The sequence below is a fragment of the Dreissena polymorpha genome, chromosome 7 (genome assembly GCF_020536995.1).
Source record: "Dreissena polymorpha isolate Duluth1 chromosome 7, UMN_Dpol_1.0, whole genome shotgun sequence".
NCBI lineage: Eukaryota > Metazoa > Mollusca > Bivalvia > Myida > Dreissenidae > Dreissena > Dreissena polymorpha.
Genome location: NC_068361.1, coordinates 84,046,164 through 84,066,894, shown reverse-complemented (window position 1 = coordinate 84,066,894; position 20,731 = coordinate 84,046,164). Strand labels below are relative to the sequence as shown.

The 20,731-nt window shown below is 34.0% G+C and overlaps 1 protein-coding gene across 1 annotated transcript in view; it reads right to left on the bottom strand.

Annotated features, from left to right (window-relative positions):
• Positions 1-20,731, bottom strand: part of LOC127837737 (uncharacterized) — a 117,884-nt gene that overhangs the window by 11,747 nt on the left and 85,406 nt on the right. Inside the window, exons 8-10 of the mRNA XM_052365053.1 lie at positions 5,108-5,288; positions 3,531-3,640; positions 1,843-1,992 (exon numbers count right to left, since the gene is read on the bottom strand). Of these exons, the coding sequence (XP_052221013.1) occupies positions 1,843-1,992; positions 3,531-3,640; positions 5,108-5,288 (441 nt within the window). The remainder of the gene's footprint in view (positions 1-1,842; positions 1,993-3,530; positions 3,641-5,107; positions 5,289-20,731) is intronic.

Sequence of the window (20,731 nt, the reverse complement as noted above, 5' to 3'; positions counted from 1 at the left end):
CATACGCGTTAAGTTTCCTCCAAGATAAGTCTGTGCCCCGCCCCTCGCTGGCCCATGTCTTTTAACAGTCTAAAGCAATTTTTGAACAAATGCTCTGACCATGTTTCATGAAAATTGAACTACAAGAGTTCCGCGGTCGGAGATGACCGCATTGAAGCCGGATTTTTGATTTAAATGACAGGAAAGTACCTTTCGTGTTTTTGTCAATGCAATACTTAAATTACTGAAATATTGTTCAAAGGTCAAAATGAAATGTAAGTACTTTTCAAGGCATGAGCAAACCTTGTGTTATGTTTTGATCATCTTCTAGTACTGGCCAATCTTTATTTCAAGTTTGAAGACTCTAGGTACAAGCATACCAAAGTTATAACATGAAATAAGAACTTTAACATTTTTACATTCAAGGTCACAGTGACCTTGACCTTCAAATGAATGACCTTGAAATGTCCAGTGGTTACTTACTAGTTCTGGCCAACCTTCATGTCAAGTTTCAAGACTCTAGGTCCAAGCATACCAAAGTTATAACAACTTTAACATTTTTACATTCAAGGTCACAGTGACCTTGACCTTCAAATGAATGACCTTGAAATGTCCAGTGGTTACTTACTAGTTCTGGCCAACCTTCATGTCAAGTTTCAAGACTCTAGGTCCGAGCATACCAAAGTTATAACAACTTTAACATTTTTATATTGAAGGTCACAGTGACCTTCACCTTCAAATGAATGACCTTGAAATGACCAGTGGTCATCTGTTAATCCTGGCCAACCTTCATGTCAAGTTTGAAGACTCTAGGTCCAAGCATACCAAAGTTATACCATGAAATAAGAACTTTAACATTTTTACATTCAAGGTCACAGTGACCTTGACCTTCAAATGAATGACCTTGAAATGACCAGTGGTTACTAACTAGTTATGGCCAACCTTCATGTCAAGTTTCAAGACTCTAGGTCCAAGCATACCAAAGTTATAACAACTTTAACATTTTTTATATTGAAGGTCACAGTGACCTTGACCTTCAAATGAATGACCTTGAAATGACCAGTGGTCATCTGTTAATCCTGGCCAACCTTCATGTCAAGTTTGAAGACTCTAGGTCCAAGCATACCAAAGTTATACCATGAAATAAGAACTTTAACATTTTCGAGCACGCCGCCACCCCGCCCGCCCGCCCGCCCCGCCCGCCCCCCCCCGCCCGCCCGACAACATCAATCTATAAGCCGAGATTTTTTCGAAAAAAATCCGGCTAAAAAATGTGACTTGTAGAGCGTTAATATAATAATTATGGTTTTACTATAGCCATATAAGGAAATATGCCCCGCCCCCTGACAGCCATGGTTTTTAACAGACCAGATCCACTATCGAACTTATCCAAGATATCATTAGAACTAATGTTCTGACTCAGTTTCATAAAGATTGGACGATAAATGTGTTAACAAGGTTTTACTATAGCCATATAAGGAAAACTGTCACGCCCCCTGGCAGCCATGTTTTTCAACCAACCGGAACCATTTTCAAACTCGTCCACGTGTTTTGGGGCACGTGTTTTCACCAAGTTTCATGACGATTGGACAATAAATGTGACCTCTAGTGTGTTTACAAGGTAAATGTTGACTCTACTCACGACACAAGACAGACAAAAGGCACTCACAAAAGTTTACCATGAGCATGTGAGCTTAAGATTAAATTTAAATGTATTCTAAAAAAAAATTCAGTAAATGACTTAATCAAGTTGTATTAATTATGTCAATATAAATAAATGTTTTTCAAGAAATAAAATCCTCTCTAAAATAAATTGATAAATTCTCAACCGGTCAACTCTAAAACGACCGTGCCAATACTTACCACATTACTGTGTGCAATGCCTGAATGAATTTTACTGGTCACCGTTTGGCAAGTACCCGTTTGGGAGCTGATGTATACGTGTGTGGAGTTGCGTTCCGCTGTGCAACTGCTGTCTAGCAGAGTCAGGTCGTTGACTTTCAATTGCAGGCTCTGGGAAAGTGGGGAACATATGAGCAAAATCTAAATACAGTTAATCTTCTTTCACAGATCATGAATTGTTTTGACAAAAATAACACATAAATAGTCCAATCTCATTGACTGGCATGATAATAATAGTAACTTCATTTGATTCCCCAAAATAACTCTAGGTTATATCATATATATACATGTAAGCTTAATGGAATATTCACATAATAATAAGAAACAAGAGATTGCCAAGCAATATTGTTCCCTACCAGTTAAACTCCACGTTGTCAGTTTTTTGTTTGTTGCCATAGCAACCAGAATTCTTGACATAGGAACAAAATGAAATAACGTGCATAATCTCCATATTGGCATCTATCCATGTTTCAAGTTTCATGAAAAAATTTAAAGAACTTTTAAAGCTATTGCAGGATCCAGAAAAGTGTGTGACTGACTGACGACAGACTGACAGACAGACAGGCTGATAGACATAGCGCAAACCATAAGTCTCCTCCGGTTTCACCGGTAGGGGAAAAAAAACAAAACACACTGCAACTATTTGATATTGTGATCCGTTATATCACAATTTCCAATATATTGCGAGTCAGCTGTGGACCCCATTTTTTTCACCCAATTTTATTTTCTGTATAATACAACATTTATAAATTTAGTTCGGTCCAGATTGCTTTCTTCATTGTGCATCACATTCACGCTTGTGAACTGCGACAAACAATGACCCCCACTTGCCAAACCTCAAGAGTCATTTCAACCGTCACCTTGACAACATTCTCTAATGAATTTGCTTTGAACTGACATGATCACATGATGGTGATGTCCATGCTTAGACAGGTATTTTTCGCCGTTTTATACTCTGTATTACTTTTGTTTGATTTTTAAATGACACTTACTTTCCAGCCATATCAGTAAGAAAATGATTGGTGTTAATTTCGTATGAAAATTTACTTTATATCTCAACTTTACTCACTGCAAATTTTCTAAGTGAATTTTCTAATTAAGTCATAATGCTAAGAAATTTTGCAGCGATATATATAACATATAAATATAACACATATTGCAAATTGGTAGGTAAATAGTGTTATTTGGGGTTTCCAAACAATACTTATGCATATGCATGTATGACCTGAAAATTGATATTGTAATCCAGATATATTGAGATCGCGACCTCAGATCCCACAAAACCGCGATGTAATGGATCTGTAGTCCACAATCATATGCTCCTGATCACTCGGTCCTCAGTTGGTGATTAACAAGATTTTAACTAAAGGGATTTTGCAAGAGTGTGTGTGGGGGGGGGGGTTTAACCCTTTCCCACTCAGAAGGAAAGTGAAAATGGCTTTTGCAAACAGCATAAAAACAAAACAGCCTGCGAGTCACTCTCAGTCTGTTCAGGTTTTATGCTGTTTGCTGCTCATCAGATATTTTAGAGTTGGAAATGAAGCCTTTAAAACGTGAATCTAGTTAGAAAGGTTTTGAATTAAATGTAACTTTCTAAGTGACTACAAACACCTCAAAATATGTATTTAAGTGGTAAATGGTTAACTCACCTCCAGTTCACGTCTTGGAACGGCCACGGTGACCTGCTCGCTGTCACACTCGAGCGTCATAGAATTCTTCAGGACTTCCTTTATCTGTCGAGGGGCCAACTTCTGCTCTACTGAAAAGGAGACAACTAATGTATACCTTTCTTAATAAGTACTATATGGTATGGGTGATCATCAAACTTGCCTGAGATACTTTGCCAAAAACTGGTGTTCTTTAAGTATGGTGAAGATTTAATGCGAAATTTAAATTAAACAGAGCAAAAAAAAATGACCCCAATTTTATATCGCCCCTCCATGCTAAAAGGTACCATGTGAAATTGAAATGGGGCGATATTATAGGGAATGATTCAGGATCACAAACGACACAGGGTGCTGCTAAAAAAGGGGCAGGGTAGAATATGGAACTATGTAAGTGATGTAATAATTTTATAAATCTACACAATTTCTTACTCACACACTTGTAAACAAGGCTTCTCAAACAAATATCAATTTATTTGCAATTAGGTTATTGCTTAAATATCATGAAATATGAATTTTAAAAGATTTCCACTTTTTTGTTTTTGACCAACTTAAAGAAGCAGAGGTAGGGGGGCCCTAAGCACGTTACAGCGTCTTGCTTTTTCACACTGGATCTTTCCCTTAATCTACTTGTAAAATTGGGCAGAGATATTATGCTGACTAACAATTTCATAAATATTTATATCTATGTACACCTTTAAATGTAGGGCACTTTGATATCTATGTACACTTACCAATTTATGACACTTTGATATCTACACCTTCAAATGTACAACACTTTGATATCTAAGAACACCTTCAAATGTAGGGCACTCTGATATCTATCTACACTTACCAATGTATGGAACTTTGATATCTAATTGTACACTTACAAATGTACAGGACTTTGATATCTATTCACACTTACCAATGTACAGCACTTTGATATCAATTCACACATACCAATGTACAGCACTTTAATTTCTATTCACACTTACCAATGTACAGCGCTTTGATATCTATTCACACTTACCAATGTACAGTGCTTTGATATCTATTCACACTTACCAATGTACAGCACTTTGATAGCTATTAACACTAACCAATGTACAGCACTTTGATATCTATTCACACTTACCAACGTACAGCACTTTGATATTTATTCACATTTGACCAATGTACAGCACTTTGATGTCTATGTACACCTACCAATGTTCTGTACTTTGTAAGTCACACTAACCAATGTACAACACTTTGATATCTATTCACACTTACCAACGTACAGCCTTTTGATATTTATTCACATTTACCAATGTACAATACTTTGATATCTATGTACACCTACCAATGTTCAGTACTTTGATATCTAGGAGATTGCTTTTGTGTAAACTAAACGAAAACTAATTGTACAAACTCCCAAAATTGCACACCTACCATTCTATGGCACTTTGAAATTTATGTCTTTGTTATTGTTGTTCACCTACCAATGTAAGGCACTTTTATATCTATGTGATAACTATTGCTGATGGCTGTGTAAACTAAACTAAAACTATTAGTGCAAACTCCCTATGTTTCACACCTACCAATGTACGGCACTTTGATATCTATGCGATTGCTGTTGTTGACGGCGGTGTAGAGGGCCACGGAGTCGAGGTAGTAGGAGGCCCAACGCACCAGGTCCATGCCAGACTCCTTAAGTAGCTCCACCCGCGCCTCGTACTCAGGTTTCAGCCCCTCCCCGTCCACAGTGCTCTCACTGTTGTGCTGTTAAGGACAGGACATTGGGCTTAATGCATTGCGTAAAGTGTCGGAGCAGATTAGCATGTGCAGTCTGAACAGGCTTATAACAGATGACACTTAGCACTGTTATGGTATTTTTTGTTTGCAGGTAGTCTCTCCTTAGCAAAAGTTCAGTTAAGATGGAAAGTGCCATTCTTGATAAGCCTGTGTTGACTGCATAGGCTAATCTGGGACAACACTTTACACACATGCTTTAAGCCCAGCTTTTCCCAAACCCCATTATAGGATTCAGATAACCTTGTTGCACTTTTCCTTGGTAAACTGGTTGACCAGTACCTAGCTCACATTTCCTTGGTAAACTGGTTGACAAGTACCTAGCTCACATTATTAATGAAAGGAACTGCAAAATACCCTATTTGAATCAAAAATAGAAGGAGAATGGCCATAGAAATAATATCGTTATAAATCCATCACGCAGGATGTGGCCAGACCAGGACTTGGAACAGTGACAGTCCAGCATTCTACCATCTTAAAAAACTTACCAGATTTCACTACTCCCTTTTAAATTCAGTCCACTTTATGTCTTTTTTAAAGAGAAGCGTGTCTTAATATGACTTTTCCAATTTCAAGGTTTAAAATGTAAGAGTTAAAGTATAAACAGACTTCAAAATGTGACCAACTCTTAGGAATCGGAGCCTTCAAGTAGATTTAAACTCTTTACTTTTTGAATCTATGTAAGGCCCCAATTGCAGATGATACACCATCTGATGCCCCTATCAATATCCCCCCTCTCAGTCGGAATTGGGGGAGGGGCAGGCAACTTAATTGATTCCGGATTTCAACAAGTGCTGTGTTTGTGAAACACTATGCCTCCTACTGCGCCACTTTGAAGCCGCACAGCAGCTTATTTAGAAAATAATCTGTTTTCCGGTTCCGGTATAAACAGTAGAAAACAAAATGTAAAAGTTAATTTCAAAATAGCGTGTGTAATCAGTGTGATGTAAAGTGAAAACAGTGCACAATAAGTGAATATAAAGGACTGAACTTCAATAAAATGTATGTATGATTGAAAATATATAAAACAAAATAAGAATTTTGATCGAACTCTAATTTTGTCAAAGCAAATGTGTTGGGTGGGGAATAGATTTTCGTTAATAATGTTATGTTTTTGAGCGGTTGTCAAGTACCGTTCATTCGTCACGCTCTGCTTACGCGGATCATCGTCACGCTTGAATGGGTAATAATTGTGAATTCAATAGTGTACTTGTATTGGTGTATTGGTATATTGGCATAAGCTGCGCATTTACCGTATAATCAATTTTCACACATAAAAAGACGCTCATGCCAGCGAAAATGAATGCAGGCAAGCGGACACTGTCGTCTACCGCAAGTGAAACCTCTACCAACAACAGTATACTAGAAACGTCCGTGTTTGAAAACAGCGACCATAAACAGAGCAAAACCAAATTAAAACAAAATAAACCTGACCCCAAAAAACAGAAAACTATGACTACTTTTGTTACTAGCACGCCAAACGAAAATTGTGACATAAGTGGATTATCGATCGAAAAACGATTAGATGAAATATGCAATAAATTATCACACGTACTAACAAAGGATGATTCAGCGTTTATTAAAGATATTATAAAAGAAACTGTAGAACAATTAAAAGATAAGCTGCTGGGAAATGTAATCCGACGAATTGAAATTCTAGAGAGTGATGTGTTTGAACACAAACGTGAAATTGACCTACTGAAACAGGAAAGTGCCGCCAAAAACAAACAAATCGAAGTGCTCAAAACAGAAAATGAAACCCTACAACGCGCGAAAAACGGTGATTCAATAAGCCACGACGAGTTCGCTAACAACACCGAACAATATAGTAGACGGAATAACCTCAGAATAGCCGGTGTTCCGGAGGATCAGGACCGACAATCCTCGGTGTCTGTGACAAAAAAAATCGTCTCGCTCGTCAACACACACCTGGGAATCTCGATTGAGCCTCACGATATTGACATTGCTCACAGGCTAGGAAAATTCAGTCCTAACAAAAATCGGCCTGTAATAGTGCGATTCGTAAGACGCCAGATAAAAATTGACATCCTTCGCAAAGCAAAATTATTCAAAGGATCCGGTATCTTCGTGAACGAGGACCTCACGAAACTAAATGCCGAGGTGCTAGCGTCCGTGCGCCTGAAGCAGCCCAGTGCCGTTGATAAGACATGGTCCTTTGAAGGGAAAATTTTCGCTTTGTTCAAAGGGAACGAACATGCTATCCAAATAAAATTCGCTGATTTCAAGGACTGGCTTGAAAAGCCTTGGCCAAAAAAATCATACTCAGAGTGTGTTGAAACCCCAGCTTGTGCAACAAACCGAAAATCATCAAACAAGTCATGAAACGTTTTTTTTTATGACAACCTTTTATTTTACTGTTATGAATAGCTAAAATACGTCACCTGTGTTTTCAATAATAGCACTCCATCAGGCTACGCAAATGCATTATAGTTGTTCTTTAGGCATAGTTATCTCCCTGTTAAGAAATATTTAATTAATGAGCATTTAAGCGCACGTGTGTATTTAGACGCACGTGTAAATTGTTTAATACCTTTATTTTTCATGGGGAATATAAAACACATATAAACATGGCGTCATGTATAATTAAATTAACTTTCTTAGCGGAACGTTTGTTTGTTCTTTTCAACAAAATGGTCTATTTATTTCAGTAAAGATATATTTGATCTTGTAACACCCGGTTCAAAACATGTCTCAATTTAATTAAATTGATTTCGCATAATAACATTTTCGTGTATTATTAAAAGTGTTTTTAATAATAATACATTATGCTACCAGTCCACTGTTGGAAAAATTGTGTCAGAAAACAAAACATTAATCCTGGATATATCTTATTTAAGCTTGTATAAATTGAATATCTGTTTGGAACAGCTATTGTGCGTGTTAATCTTCTTTGCATTTCTAAACCTATTTGACTTGCTAATGTTTCATGTACATGAATGTGTTGTGTTTATATTTTATTTTTGCTTGTAAAGATTGGCTGTCGGTTTGTTTATAAAATTTTTTGCTTGTATAGACTGTCTGTTTGCATGTTAAATGTATTGGTCTTACTACCCTATTAGTCATCCCTGTCACTCGACAAAAATACTTACTAATATTCATATACATGAATTTTGAATTTGATTTTCTTGTCAGCAGCTTAAAGATAGTTTCATATATTTTATAATGTTCATAATGAGACATAAGCTTTAATACTTAAATAAAATAGTGTAAATTTTAAACCTCATTTCAATACTGATCTTGCAGTATTACCACTTACTTAATCAGGTTTGCATGTAGGCACCTTCAATGCCAATTATAACATTTAAATTTTATCTGTGAAAATTAAAAATGGTTTTGAAAGAACTAGGATACTAATCTTTCAGTATTACAACTTACTTAATAATTTATGCACTTATGTACCTTCAATGCGGATTAATACATTACGTTTTTAACTGTGAACATTACAAATGTTTTGAAGGTACAAGAAGTGATGAACATAAGATCATCTGCTTGTTTTCATTTAACACTTATAGTTTAGCCTTTCATGCTATATAGTTGTAAACCTTGCTTCATTTTCGCTTTCATCTGAAGCTTTTTTAAGTGTTAAGTGAACTTTAGATGTTGAATGAAATAAGTATCTGATTTAATATAATTGCCTCCTTAATAATTATACTTTTTTGTCTTGTTTTAATTTGTAACAACATAACATACTAGACACACTTAAGTTTGTGTTTTTTTTCTGATGCTTACTTGCAACCGCATTACATGCTTGACACTTTTTGGTCTTTATACCTGTAGTTGTAGTTTTTGTTTAGTTGTTTATAACAACACTTATAACCAAAATCAGCGTGTCTGTTCATGTTGTCATAATTCTGTTTCTTGTTGGTTATTCATTTCTTAATAACATTGTATGAGCTTATAACTGCATTAAAAATGGGGGGGGGGGGGAATGAGACAACAAAAATATAAATGTTGTTAGTAAAAATTAAATCAAGTTAATAAATTTTTAATAACATTATAGTGATTGATATAACAAATATTACGAAAAATACTTTATTTAAACATAACTGTTCGAAAAATAATTCTGAAATTAACTATTTACTGATTGTAAATGACTGTTTATCTATTTTTAATTGAATACACGGTCATTCAGTGTTACACATCGCTAAATAATGTATCCACTAAGATACCTTCATTACATGATTTTTCTTTCTAATCTGTGAATGTTAAACAAGCTATAAATACATTTGAATAAATTATATTGTTGAAGGTATTAGACGCACTGAACTTAGGATTATTTGTTTGTCTTCATTAACATTCTGAAGCTGTATTGTTTTTTGTTTTTTTATGAAGGTGTAAACAGTGGAGGACTAAAATCATCCTTTTATTTTTCACTTTACACTTTATAAGTAACAACTCTTCAATAATATATTAACTCTTACTTCATTTTCGCTTTCATATGAAGTTTTTTTTAAGTGTTGAGTGAAATTTGGATGTAAAATACAACTAGACTGTCTTATTCAATATCACTGTCTTTGTATTCTCTTTCTCATATAGATCAGTTACAATATTATTAAAAAATGTGCTTGTCAAATATATACCTCCCCTACATGCCGATTAAAATAAACTGATACTACAAATAAAAAAGGATTGAAGGTGATTATTTAAATATACTTTTTTATTCCAAAATTAAAATGCTTGTTAAAAATCTAGTTTTCACTAGTATGAATAAATGATAATATAACAATATTTATTCTACAAATTACTAATTTATGTTTGAGCAATTGATTATATAACTGTATTTATTCTACAAAACACTATCTTATGTGCTATCATTATGGCATTTAGACAAACATGAATATTTACATTTACTAGTCCAAATTAAATTGTGTCAAGTATTAGGTTTGATGTGAACATGCAAAATAAATACAAATTGTTACTTCTGCATTTTTAGTTATTGATTAAAAAACTATTTATAACACTGTTTATTACAGCAACTGGCATATCTTACTTATACCTCAACTATGTGTATGTTATGAGTTTATGAAACATAAGCAAAACTGTTTTAGTATTCTCCTGATAAAGCATCTGTAATTCAATTATAGATATTAATCCTTAAAAGAAGGTGTCATTAATATGTTAAGCCTTTGATCCATGAAACGTATGTGTATTTTTCCATGTTTAATCGGAAAATATCTGGATTTTTTTTTATATTTGTTACCGCTTCAGATCGACATCTCTTGTTGCCTGCTTACTTGTACATAACTTGAACCATTGACATCGCTTGTTGCCTACTTATTTGTACATTACTTAAACCATTGACATCTCTTGTTGCCGACTTAATTGTACATAACTTAAACCATTGACATCTCCTGTTGCCTACCTTATTGTACATAACTTAAAAAAACAGTCGCATAACCACTGTTATCGATTTTTGTTTAATGCTACCATTACATGTATAATTTGTAAATAGTCAATTGTTAATGGCAATTATACGTTAATTTTATTGATCTTATGATTACATGAAATTAACAATAATCTTCCATAAGAATTTAAAAAGTGTTTCATTACGTGTGTTTTTTGTTTGTTATATATAAAAACACAGTTATTCATATCTTATTAACTTTATATTGTTTCATTTCTGCATTTAAAAAAATGCGTCCAATGAAATAGCATACTTTTAATACATTTTTGTTATTTTAAAAATAAATCAACTTAATAAATTTAAATAACATTATATTGATTGATATCTGCACTTAAAAATATAACAAAATTCTTAATTTCAACATAACTGTTTGAAAGATAATGAAAAAATATACTATCCACTGATTGCATATGCTCTTTTATTCTCTTTATCTTTGTAATGTTTAGCCAAGCTACCATTACACTCATTGTCATTTTCAATTTTATGTTTTTCTCTGTCTATTATGTTTGTTTCCTAGTTGGGACCAGTGGTTCATTGTGTTTTTTTCTCACTTTTGTGATTATTTCTTTTCACTTCTTCATATCTAAGGAATATTCATCTTTCTGTATCCATAATTTTTGTTTTCTATTTTTGTTTGTATGTATGGACATCCTATGTCTTATAATAGAAACAAACTGGACATGTTTTAAGATAGAAACTAACTGGACAAGCACATACAAATTACCATTCACATCACCCTCCACCCACTTAAATGATTAAATTATGTACTTTAAATGTTAAAGGATTAAACAATAAAGACAAACGAATAAAAATCTTCAAATGGTTAGACGAAAAAAAATATAGTATATGCCTTTTACAAGAATGTCATTGGACACCTACTTTAGCACAAACCTTAAAAGATGAATGGGACGGAGAAATCTATCTCAGTGGAGAACATACTAATAAACAAGGCATTGCCTTTCTGATAAAAAATAATATAGGGGTCACAGTCGATAACTTTAAGGAAATAATAATTGGTAGACAAGCAAGTATAGATATCAAAATACACGAAACACAAATAACACTAATCAACGTCTACGGCCCTAACATAGACGATTCCACATTTTACGAAACATTACAATCCTTTATAATTAATAACCAAGATAAAAATATTATAATCGGTGGTGATTTCAATACTGTCCTGAACCCATTAATGGATAAAAAGAATGGAAACCTTTATACTCATACTAAAAATAGAAACATTTTAAATAACATAATTGTAACCTACAATATGATAGATATCTGGCGTACAGTATACCAAAACGAAAGCAAATTCACCTGGCACTCAAACACAAAACCAACAATATTTTGTAGATTAGACTATTTTTTAATATCTGAATCTCTTTGCAACATTATTGACACATGTAACATAAAACCAGGATTTATGACTGACCACTCTCTAGTTGAACTTAAACTCCACAATATGCAACCTGAAAGAGGCCCAGGATACTTTAAAATTAACAACAGCATTTTATTAGATACACAATATCAAACACAAATAAAACAGGAAATATTAAATACAGTTCAAAATAATAAAGATGCAAACCCAAACACCTTATGGGAAGTAATTAAAGGAAATATACGTAACACAACAATTAGATACACATCATTTAAACAAAAAGAAACACACAAACTTGAAACTGACACCATCAAAACCATTGAAACACTTGAAAAACAATTGCATCAAACAAACACAAATGATACCACCGACATTGAAAATGAAATAACATTAAAAAAACAAATATTAGATGGAATCTATCATACACATCTCAATGGAATAATACTAAGAGCGCGTGCACAGCATGTTGAACACAATGAAAAAAATACAAAATATTTCGCAAACATTGAAAAACGTAGAAGTGAACAAAAAACTGTACACAAATTAGTAGTCAACGGCAAAGATATAACAAACAGAACTCAAATACTAGAAGAACAACGTTTATTTTTCGAAACCCTCTATAAAAGAAAAAATGTTGAAAATAACACCCTTTTTAAAAATACACATCACGCTTTAAACCAGGAGGAAAAACAACTGTGCGACGGATTGCTTAATGAATATGAATGTGGATTAGCCCTAAAAGAAATGCAAAATAACAAAAGCCCAGGATCTGATGGCATCACAATCGAATTTTATAAAATATTCTGGAATGATATAAAAACACATCTAATTAATTCACTTAACTATTCATTTAACAACGAAAACTTAACTACGCTACAAAAACAAGGTATTATATCACTTATTCCAAAACCTGGAAAAAACTTAGAATCATTATCAAACTGGCGCCCGATAAGTTTACTTAACAATGATTATAAAATTGCAACTAAAAGTATAGCAAACAGAATAAAAAAAATATTACCATCAATCATTTCAAAATCTCAATCTGGTTTCATAAAAGGACGTTACATTGGTGAAAACGTTCGTCTTATCCAAGAATGCATAAACTATTTCAACAATTCAAATAATCCTGGTCTAATATTCTTTGCAGACTTTGAAAAGGCATTCGATTCGCTTGATCATTCATTTATGTTCTCTTGCTTAGAAAATATGAACTTTGGTGAAAGTCTCATTCAATGGGTCAAACTATTCTATACCGATATTAACAGTATAATCATTAACAATGGCTTCTTTTCAAACAGTTTTAACATCGAACGAGGGGTTCGACAAGGATGTCCACTCTCATCATCCCTATTTATTATTTGCATCGAGTATCTATCACATCACATCCAATCAAATAAACACATAAAAGGCATATCACTAGAACCTGACGAAGAAATCAAACAATCCCTATTTGCTGACGATGCAACTTATTTTTTAAATGACAATTACGATTCTTTCCATAACCTTATAGAGTCGCTAACCCTTTACGGAATGACATCGGGTCTTAAACTAAACAAAAGTAAATGTACTGTGCTACGAGTAGGTAAATTAAAACAAAGTAATGTTCAATATAATAAAGAAATGAAATTTAATTGGACATCCGATGAAGCCACAACGTTAGGAATTACTTTCACAAATAATGAAAAGGATACAGTTCTAAAAAACATACTACCTAAATTACAGAATTTTAAAAACTGCTTAAAATCATGGCATCATCGTAAACTTACACTTATTGGAAAAAACACAGTATTGAAAACGTTTGCACTTCCTAAGTTAATATATGTATTTACAGTTCTCCCAAATCCACCAATTGATGTTATTAACGATATAAAATCAGCAATATTTAATTTCATATGGGACGGTAAGCCTGATAAAATAAAAAGAACTCAGCTAATTCAATCTGTAGAAAATGGAGGTATCCAATTAACGAACATTGACTCATTCTTGAATGCAATCAAATGCAGCTGGGTTAAAAGATACCTAGATAGTACCAATACGAGTAAATGGAAATTATTCTACCAGAAAATCCTAAAAAAATATGGTGACTCCTTACTCTTTCAATGTAACATCAGCAATACTATCTTACATGAAATTGCAAACGAAAACATATTTCTGTCTGATGTTCTATCAGCGTGGAGTGATGTCACTCATAATTTACAAACCCAAACCAGCAGTAAAACAATAATATGGAATAATAAAGACATAACGTCAAACAATAAGACGTTTTTCTATAAAGACTGGTTTGAACGAAGCATTAAATATGTCGACCAATTATATGACTACAGAATTAAGGATTTCTACTCTTTTGATAATATATGCTACATATACGGAATACCTTCAAATAATTTTCTGAAGTACTACACACTAATCAAAAGCATACCCATACATATTAAATCCGAAATCAATACAAATAATACACCATGTACTCAAACAACATTTGTAGAAAACATACTTGGAAGAAAAAACAAAACAAATAAAATATTTTACACACTACAAATTAAAAACCCTACAGAAAACTCCAAAATCAAAAATAAATGGCAAGTCCTTTTTGGAGAAAATGAACTAAATTGGAAACACATATTTACCATGCCATATAAAGCAACAATTGAAAGCACACTGAGAAATTTTCAATATAAATACATCCATAGAATTATAGCTACAAATAAATATCTCTATAAATGCAAATTATCTAACTCAAATCTGTGTGACTTCTGCAGTGAAAACATTGAAACTATAGAACATCTTTTTTGGGAGTGCAAACACATCCAGCCTATTTGGAATCAATTAATATCTTTTCTTGAACAACATCAGCTAAACATTAAACTATCTTTCTTAGATGTAAGTTTCGGAATTAACTCATTGAAATCAATAGACTGTAATAATATTGTGAATTTTATGGTTATATTGATGAAATATTTTATCTTAAACATGAAGTACAAAAAACAAGTACCAAATTTTAATTGTTTTGTCCATAGTCTTAAACTAAAAATCCAGATTGAGAAAGAAATAGCCCTCAGTAATGACACATTACAAATCTTTGAACAAAAATGGAATCGGATTAAATTCTCATAATGTTTTGTCCACTAATATACATTTCACTCTAATGTTAGTTTATCCCTCTAAAATAGTTTTGTTTATTTTTTTTTCTCAATCGGACAAGATCATTGTGAATATACAACAAAACACACAAGTCCAGTATGCTTTCTTCAGACTTTATACAACTCATCATTGTTCATAACTATTTCTCTGTTGTTCTTTTCTTTTCTCTCTAAAAAATATATATATATATTAGCATATCTTGTATAACATGTCTGAACTTTATTGCTTTGTACAATCACTGAGTTGTATGCTCATATACATGTTTACATTGTATGTATGATATTGAATAAAAAAAAAAAAAAAGCTTATTTAGAAAAAAAAGACATTTGATCTTGAAGGATGACCTTGACCTTTCACCACTAAAAATGTGCAGCTCCATGTGATACGCACGCATGCCAAATATCAAGTTGCTATCTTCAATATTGCAAAAGTTATGACCAAGGTTAAAGTTTTGGGACAGACGCCACACATACAATGACAGACAGACACATACAATCACAGACAGACACGCCAAAAACTATAAACCCCCAATCATTAGATTCGGGGGCATATATGATTCCGGGTACAGCTATCAAGGAAATTGACTTGTCATTTGATACAGCATCTCCTACATAAGATATTCAGACAAAATTACCAAATGTTTGGCTCAAGGGTGGGAATTCCGACCCAACGCAATAGAATCAGTCAGCCACTTACTCCCCCCTTCTAAATAGTTGCCGTGGCTTAATAGATATGGTGTCTGCCTAGCAACTGGAAAGTCACGGGTTCGATCACCACTGAGTGAGCGTTTTTTTAATCTCCCCAAAAGACACCAAGTACTGGTTCTAGTCCAAGGAAACAGACTTGAGAGACTTTCAAATAAGCCAAAGGCCTTCTATGCAATGGAGCTAAAATAAATAAGTTTAATGGGAAGGGAGACAGGGGATTTAAGTACAAGCATGAAACCTATGTGTGCCAACATAAGCGACCAGTATCCAAATTTAACTATGTGGGACACTTATCTGTTTTCCTTTATATGGATATTAATTAACCCTTTGCATGCTGGGAAATTTGTCGTCTGCTAAAATGTTTTCTGAATTTCTAAAATTATTATTTTCTTCAATTTTTTTCAAAGAATACTATCAGAATAGCAAACAGTTTGGATCCAAACTGTTTGCAAAGGCCTTTAAAATTCGGTTCCAGCACTGACAGAGTTAAGTTTGTGGGAGATTCATAGTTATTCACATCAGGTTTATCTCAGTGAGTTTTCACTACAATTTAGACAAATGAGGAAAACAATAAACGTTTAACTCAGTGAAAGTCCTTGAACATTTAACTAGGTAGGAGATCCAAAAGATTTAACTTGGTGGATGATAAAAGATTAAACTTGGTTTGAGAACCGAAATATTTGATTGGTGGAATATCTTTGTGGGAGATCTAAGAGATTAAACATTATGAGAGAACCAAAAGATTTAACTTGTTAGAAAATAAACAAGAGATGTGTTTGTCAGAAACACAATGCCCCCTACTGCGCCGCTTTGATTTATATTTAAAAAAATTATCATTTGGCAGATACAGATAAATTTAACAAGGGAAGTAATAAATTTTACAGGGATATAATAAACAAGGATAAAAATTGTCACAAAACCAGGTTTTCATTGTGAAAAAAAATCTGATTAAGGGAGAAAACTCAAACTGAACTATTGAAATGAACAAACAAAATTAACCCCCTTTGTAAGTTTGTTTCAAAATAAATCTATTTTAAGTTGTGGTGACCTTGACATTGGAGATATTGACATGATTCTTTCGTGCGACACACCGTCCCATGATGGTGAACAAAATTAATGTGCCAAATAATTGTAAAATCTCACAATGAATGACATAGTTATGGCCCAGACAAGCTCATTTATTGTCAATTTTGACCTTTGAACTCAAAGTGTGACCTTGACCTTGGAGATATCGACGTTATTATTTCGCACGACACACCGTCCAATGATGGTGAACAAATGTGCCTAATGATTTTAAAATATGACAATGAACGACATAGTTATGGCCCGGACAAGCTTGTTCCGCCCGCCCGCCAGCCCGCCCGCATTCGCCAATCTAATTACCAGTTTTTTCCTTCGGAAAACCTGGTTAAAAAACCTGGTTAAAAATATCACTTCCCTTGTAAAAATGATCTGTACCTGCCAAATGATCTCCCTTTAAAGCTTGTTACTTCCCTTGGATTTGTTTTTGTTTTACCTTGAAGGATGACAGTGACCTTTCACCACTCAAAATGTGCAGCTCCATGAGATACACATGCATGCCAAATATCAGTTGCTATCTTCAATATAGCAAAAGTTATGGCCAATTTTAAAGTTTTCGGACGGACGGACGGACAGACAGTTCAAATGCTATATGCCACCCTACCGGGGGCATAAAAATATTTACCTTTGAGCGCCCCCAAAAAGTCCGGTTATACTTTTCTTGGAAGAACCTTAATTTAAATAATTCGTCCATTTGGTGCGAAAAGGTACCATGTGCCATTAAATTTGAATTACTCATTTTTGCACCAATGGCACGAAGTATGTGGTTCTTTTTAAGTACAATCAGTTCAATAGGATTAAAGCAGGAAGGTTAATGGCCTGACAACTTTCATTTCTGATTTTAAACTCAGCAGTTGTGATGCCTTTAATGGTACTGAATTATTCATTGTAAACTACAAGGGAATGGGAAGAGATGGGCAGGGAATAATTCAACAAATGGTGTTCCGAATTGTATGGACAGTTACATGGGTAAAAGGCGATGCAAGGACCGACAACAAACAAGATTTATGTGTAATTCGTACAAATAATCATTTTTTCCAAATGCAAAATCTCAAAGGCATGTTAAAAAGAGCTTTTGATGGGTGAAAATACAGTATTTCATTGTCTTGGAAAAGTAGGCAAATCAATACCCTTCACAAATTACTCTTGATGGAATAGACCATTCTTAACAATGCTTTCTAGCAGTCAAAGGATGCTACAGTGAAGCAATTGATACCAAGGGAGGAGTGTTAAAATACTTTCTCACATGCTACAACATGCTTTCTATGCAATATTAACATTACATATGAGCTGCACTCTGTGAGATGGGGGTTTAATGCATGTGCGTAAAGTGTCATCCCAGATAAGCCCGTGAAGTCAGCACATGCTAATCAGGGACAACACTTTCTGCTTGTATTGTGTTTTTAATTTACAATTAGTCTCTTCTGAGCAAAAATCCAGTTTAGGCGGAAAGTGACATCCCTGATTAGCCTGTGCGGACTGCACAGGCTTATCTGGGATGGCACTTTACGTACATGCATTAAACCCCCTTTTCGCAGAGCATGGCCTATACATTTTTATCTTAAGCATGTGCAATATAGCCTTTTGACTACTTTTTGTTAGCCTGACCAATCCTGTTACATTATTTTACTGAAATAACACTGTTGCAGTTTTATCATGATAATTTCATGAATATTAATTTTCTTTGCGAATTGAAAAGCATGTTATAACAAGGGCTGTTTGTAAAACATGCATGCCCCCCATATGGGCTGTCAGTTGTAGTGGCAGCCATCTGCAAGTCATGATAAATGTACCTATGAAGTTTCATGATCATAGGCCTAAGTATTATTGAGTTATCACCCGGAAACCATTTTACTGTTTCGAGTCACTGTGACCTTACCCTTTAGCCTAGTGACCTGAAAATCAATAGGGGTCATCTGCCAGTCATGATCAATGTACCTATGAAGTTTCATGATCCTAGGCAGGGTTTTTTTTGGCCCGATATTATAGCCGAAATTCGGCTATATTCCCAATCGCAAAAAGTATACTTTTTTCTTAACCAAATTTTCAATTTTCTAAGTATTTTAACCAAATTTTCAATTTTCTAAGTATAAAAAGGGCACATAATTCTGTCAAAATGCACGCCAGAGTTATCTAACTTTGCCTGCCCAGTCCCCTCATGATAGTAAGTAAGTGTACCAAGTTTGAATGCAATAGCTTTGATACTTTATGAGAAAAGTGGACCTAAACACAAAACTTAACCAGACGCCGACGCCAAGGTGATGACAATAGCTCATAACTTTATTTTCAAATGACATTGACCTTTGACCTAGTGACCTGAAAATCAATAGGGGTCATCTGCGAGTCATGATCAATGTACCTATGAAGTTTCATGATCCTAGGCATAAGCATTCTGAGTTATCATAAGGAAACCATTTTACTATTTCGGGTCACCGTGACCTTGACCTTTGACCTAGTGACCTGAAAATCAATAGGGGTCATCTGCCAGTCATGATCAATGTTCCTATGAAGTTTCATGATCCTAGGCATAAGCGTTCTTGAGATATCATCCGGAAACCATTTTACTATTTCGGGTCACAGTGAGCTTGACCTTTGACCTCAAAATCAATAGGGGTCATCTGCGAGTCATGATCAATCTACCTATGAAGTTTCATGATCCTAGGCCTAAGCGTTCTTGAGTTATCATCTGGAAAACACCTGGTGGACGGACCGACAGACCGACCGACATGAGCAAAACAATATACCCCCTCTTCTTCGAAGGGGGGCATAAAAAGATCTGACATTATTTGTCATTTCATACTATGAATTATTAAAGTCTTCCACGAAATTTGTCAGTTTTTCTACCAGTATCAGTTACATAATAATGTCATTTCTTTGCAAATGAAAATCAATGAAGAATAATAACCATCATTATTCTTACCATACAGGCATGACAATTAAAGAAAAATGAGAAAGACATTATAAACGAATGTATGACATTTAAGCTTTTTTTGTGTATTTGTGTTAATTTATTGTATAAAAGCATATAATGAACAGAACATTTGTTTTCTCTGCGCATGATTGAATATTTATTTCACTTATGGTTTTAAAAACTATAAATTCCCTTTTTTTTATACAACTTCTCTGGAAAAATATTGAAGCAAACACCGAAATATACAAGTTTGTCTATGTATTAAACATTTAAATCATCAGCTGAAAAGGGTTATATGATTAACCCTAAGCACAGGTGGTTAGCGTGTGGCTATGCTATTAATTAGTGAAAACATCATTTTGAATGATAAATAATCATATTATAACAAAAAATTAACTTTTCTGAAAAAAAAAAATTTCACTATCAAATATATATATAACAAGGTATGCAACTCAAAATCAGCCCAAAACGGGGTGCATCGCTTTGAACAGCCATATCTTCATCAATTTTTCAGCGATTTTCACGATCTCGGTCTTATTCAACGCAGAAATGAATTTCCTTTCTGGAAATGTATATGTCTTGCAATATTTTTACAAATGCTGGGTCAACTTTTAAGAAATAACACGATACACAACACGCATGACCCAGTTGACAGTGATCATGTATTCTTTATGAATGAAATCTCCAGTTGTAAAGACACACCTCCGCATTGGACCAATGAAATCACTCGTATGTTTAAAATGTCAGTTAGTTGAAATGTATGTAAACAAAGGT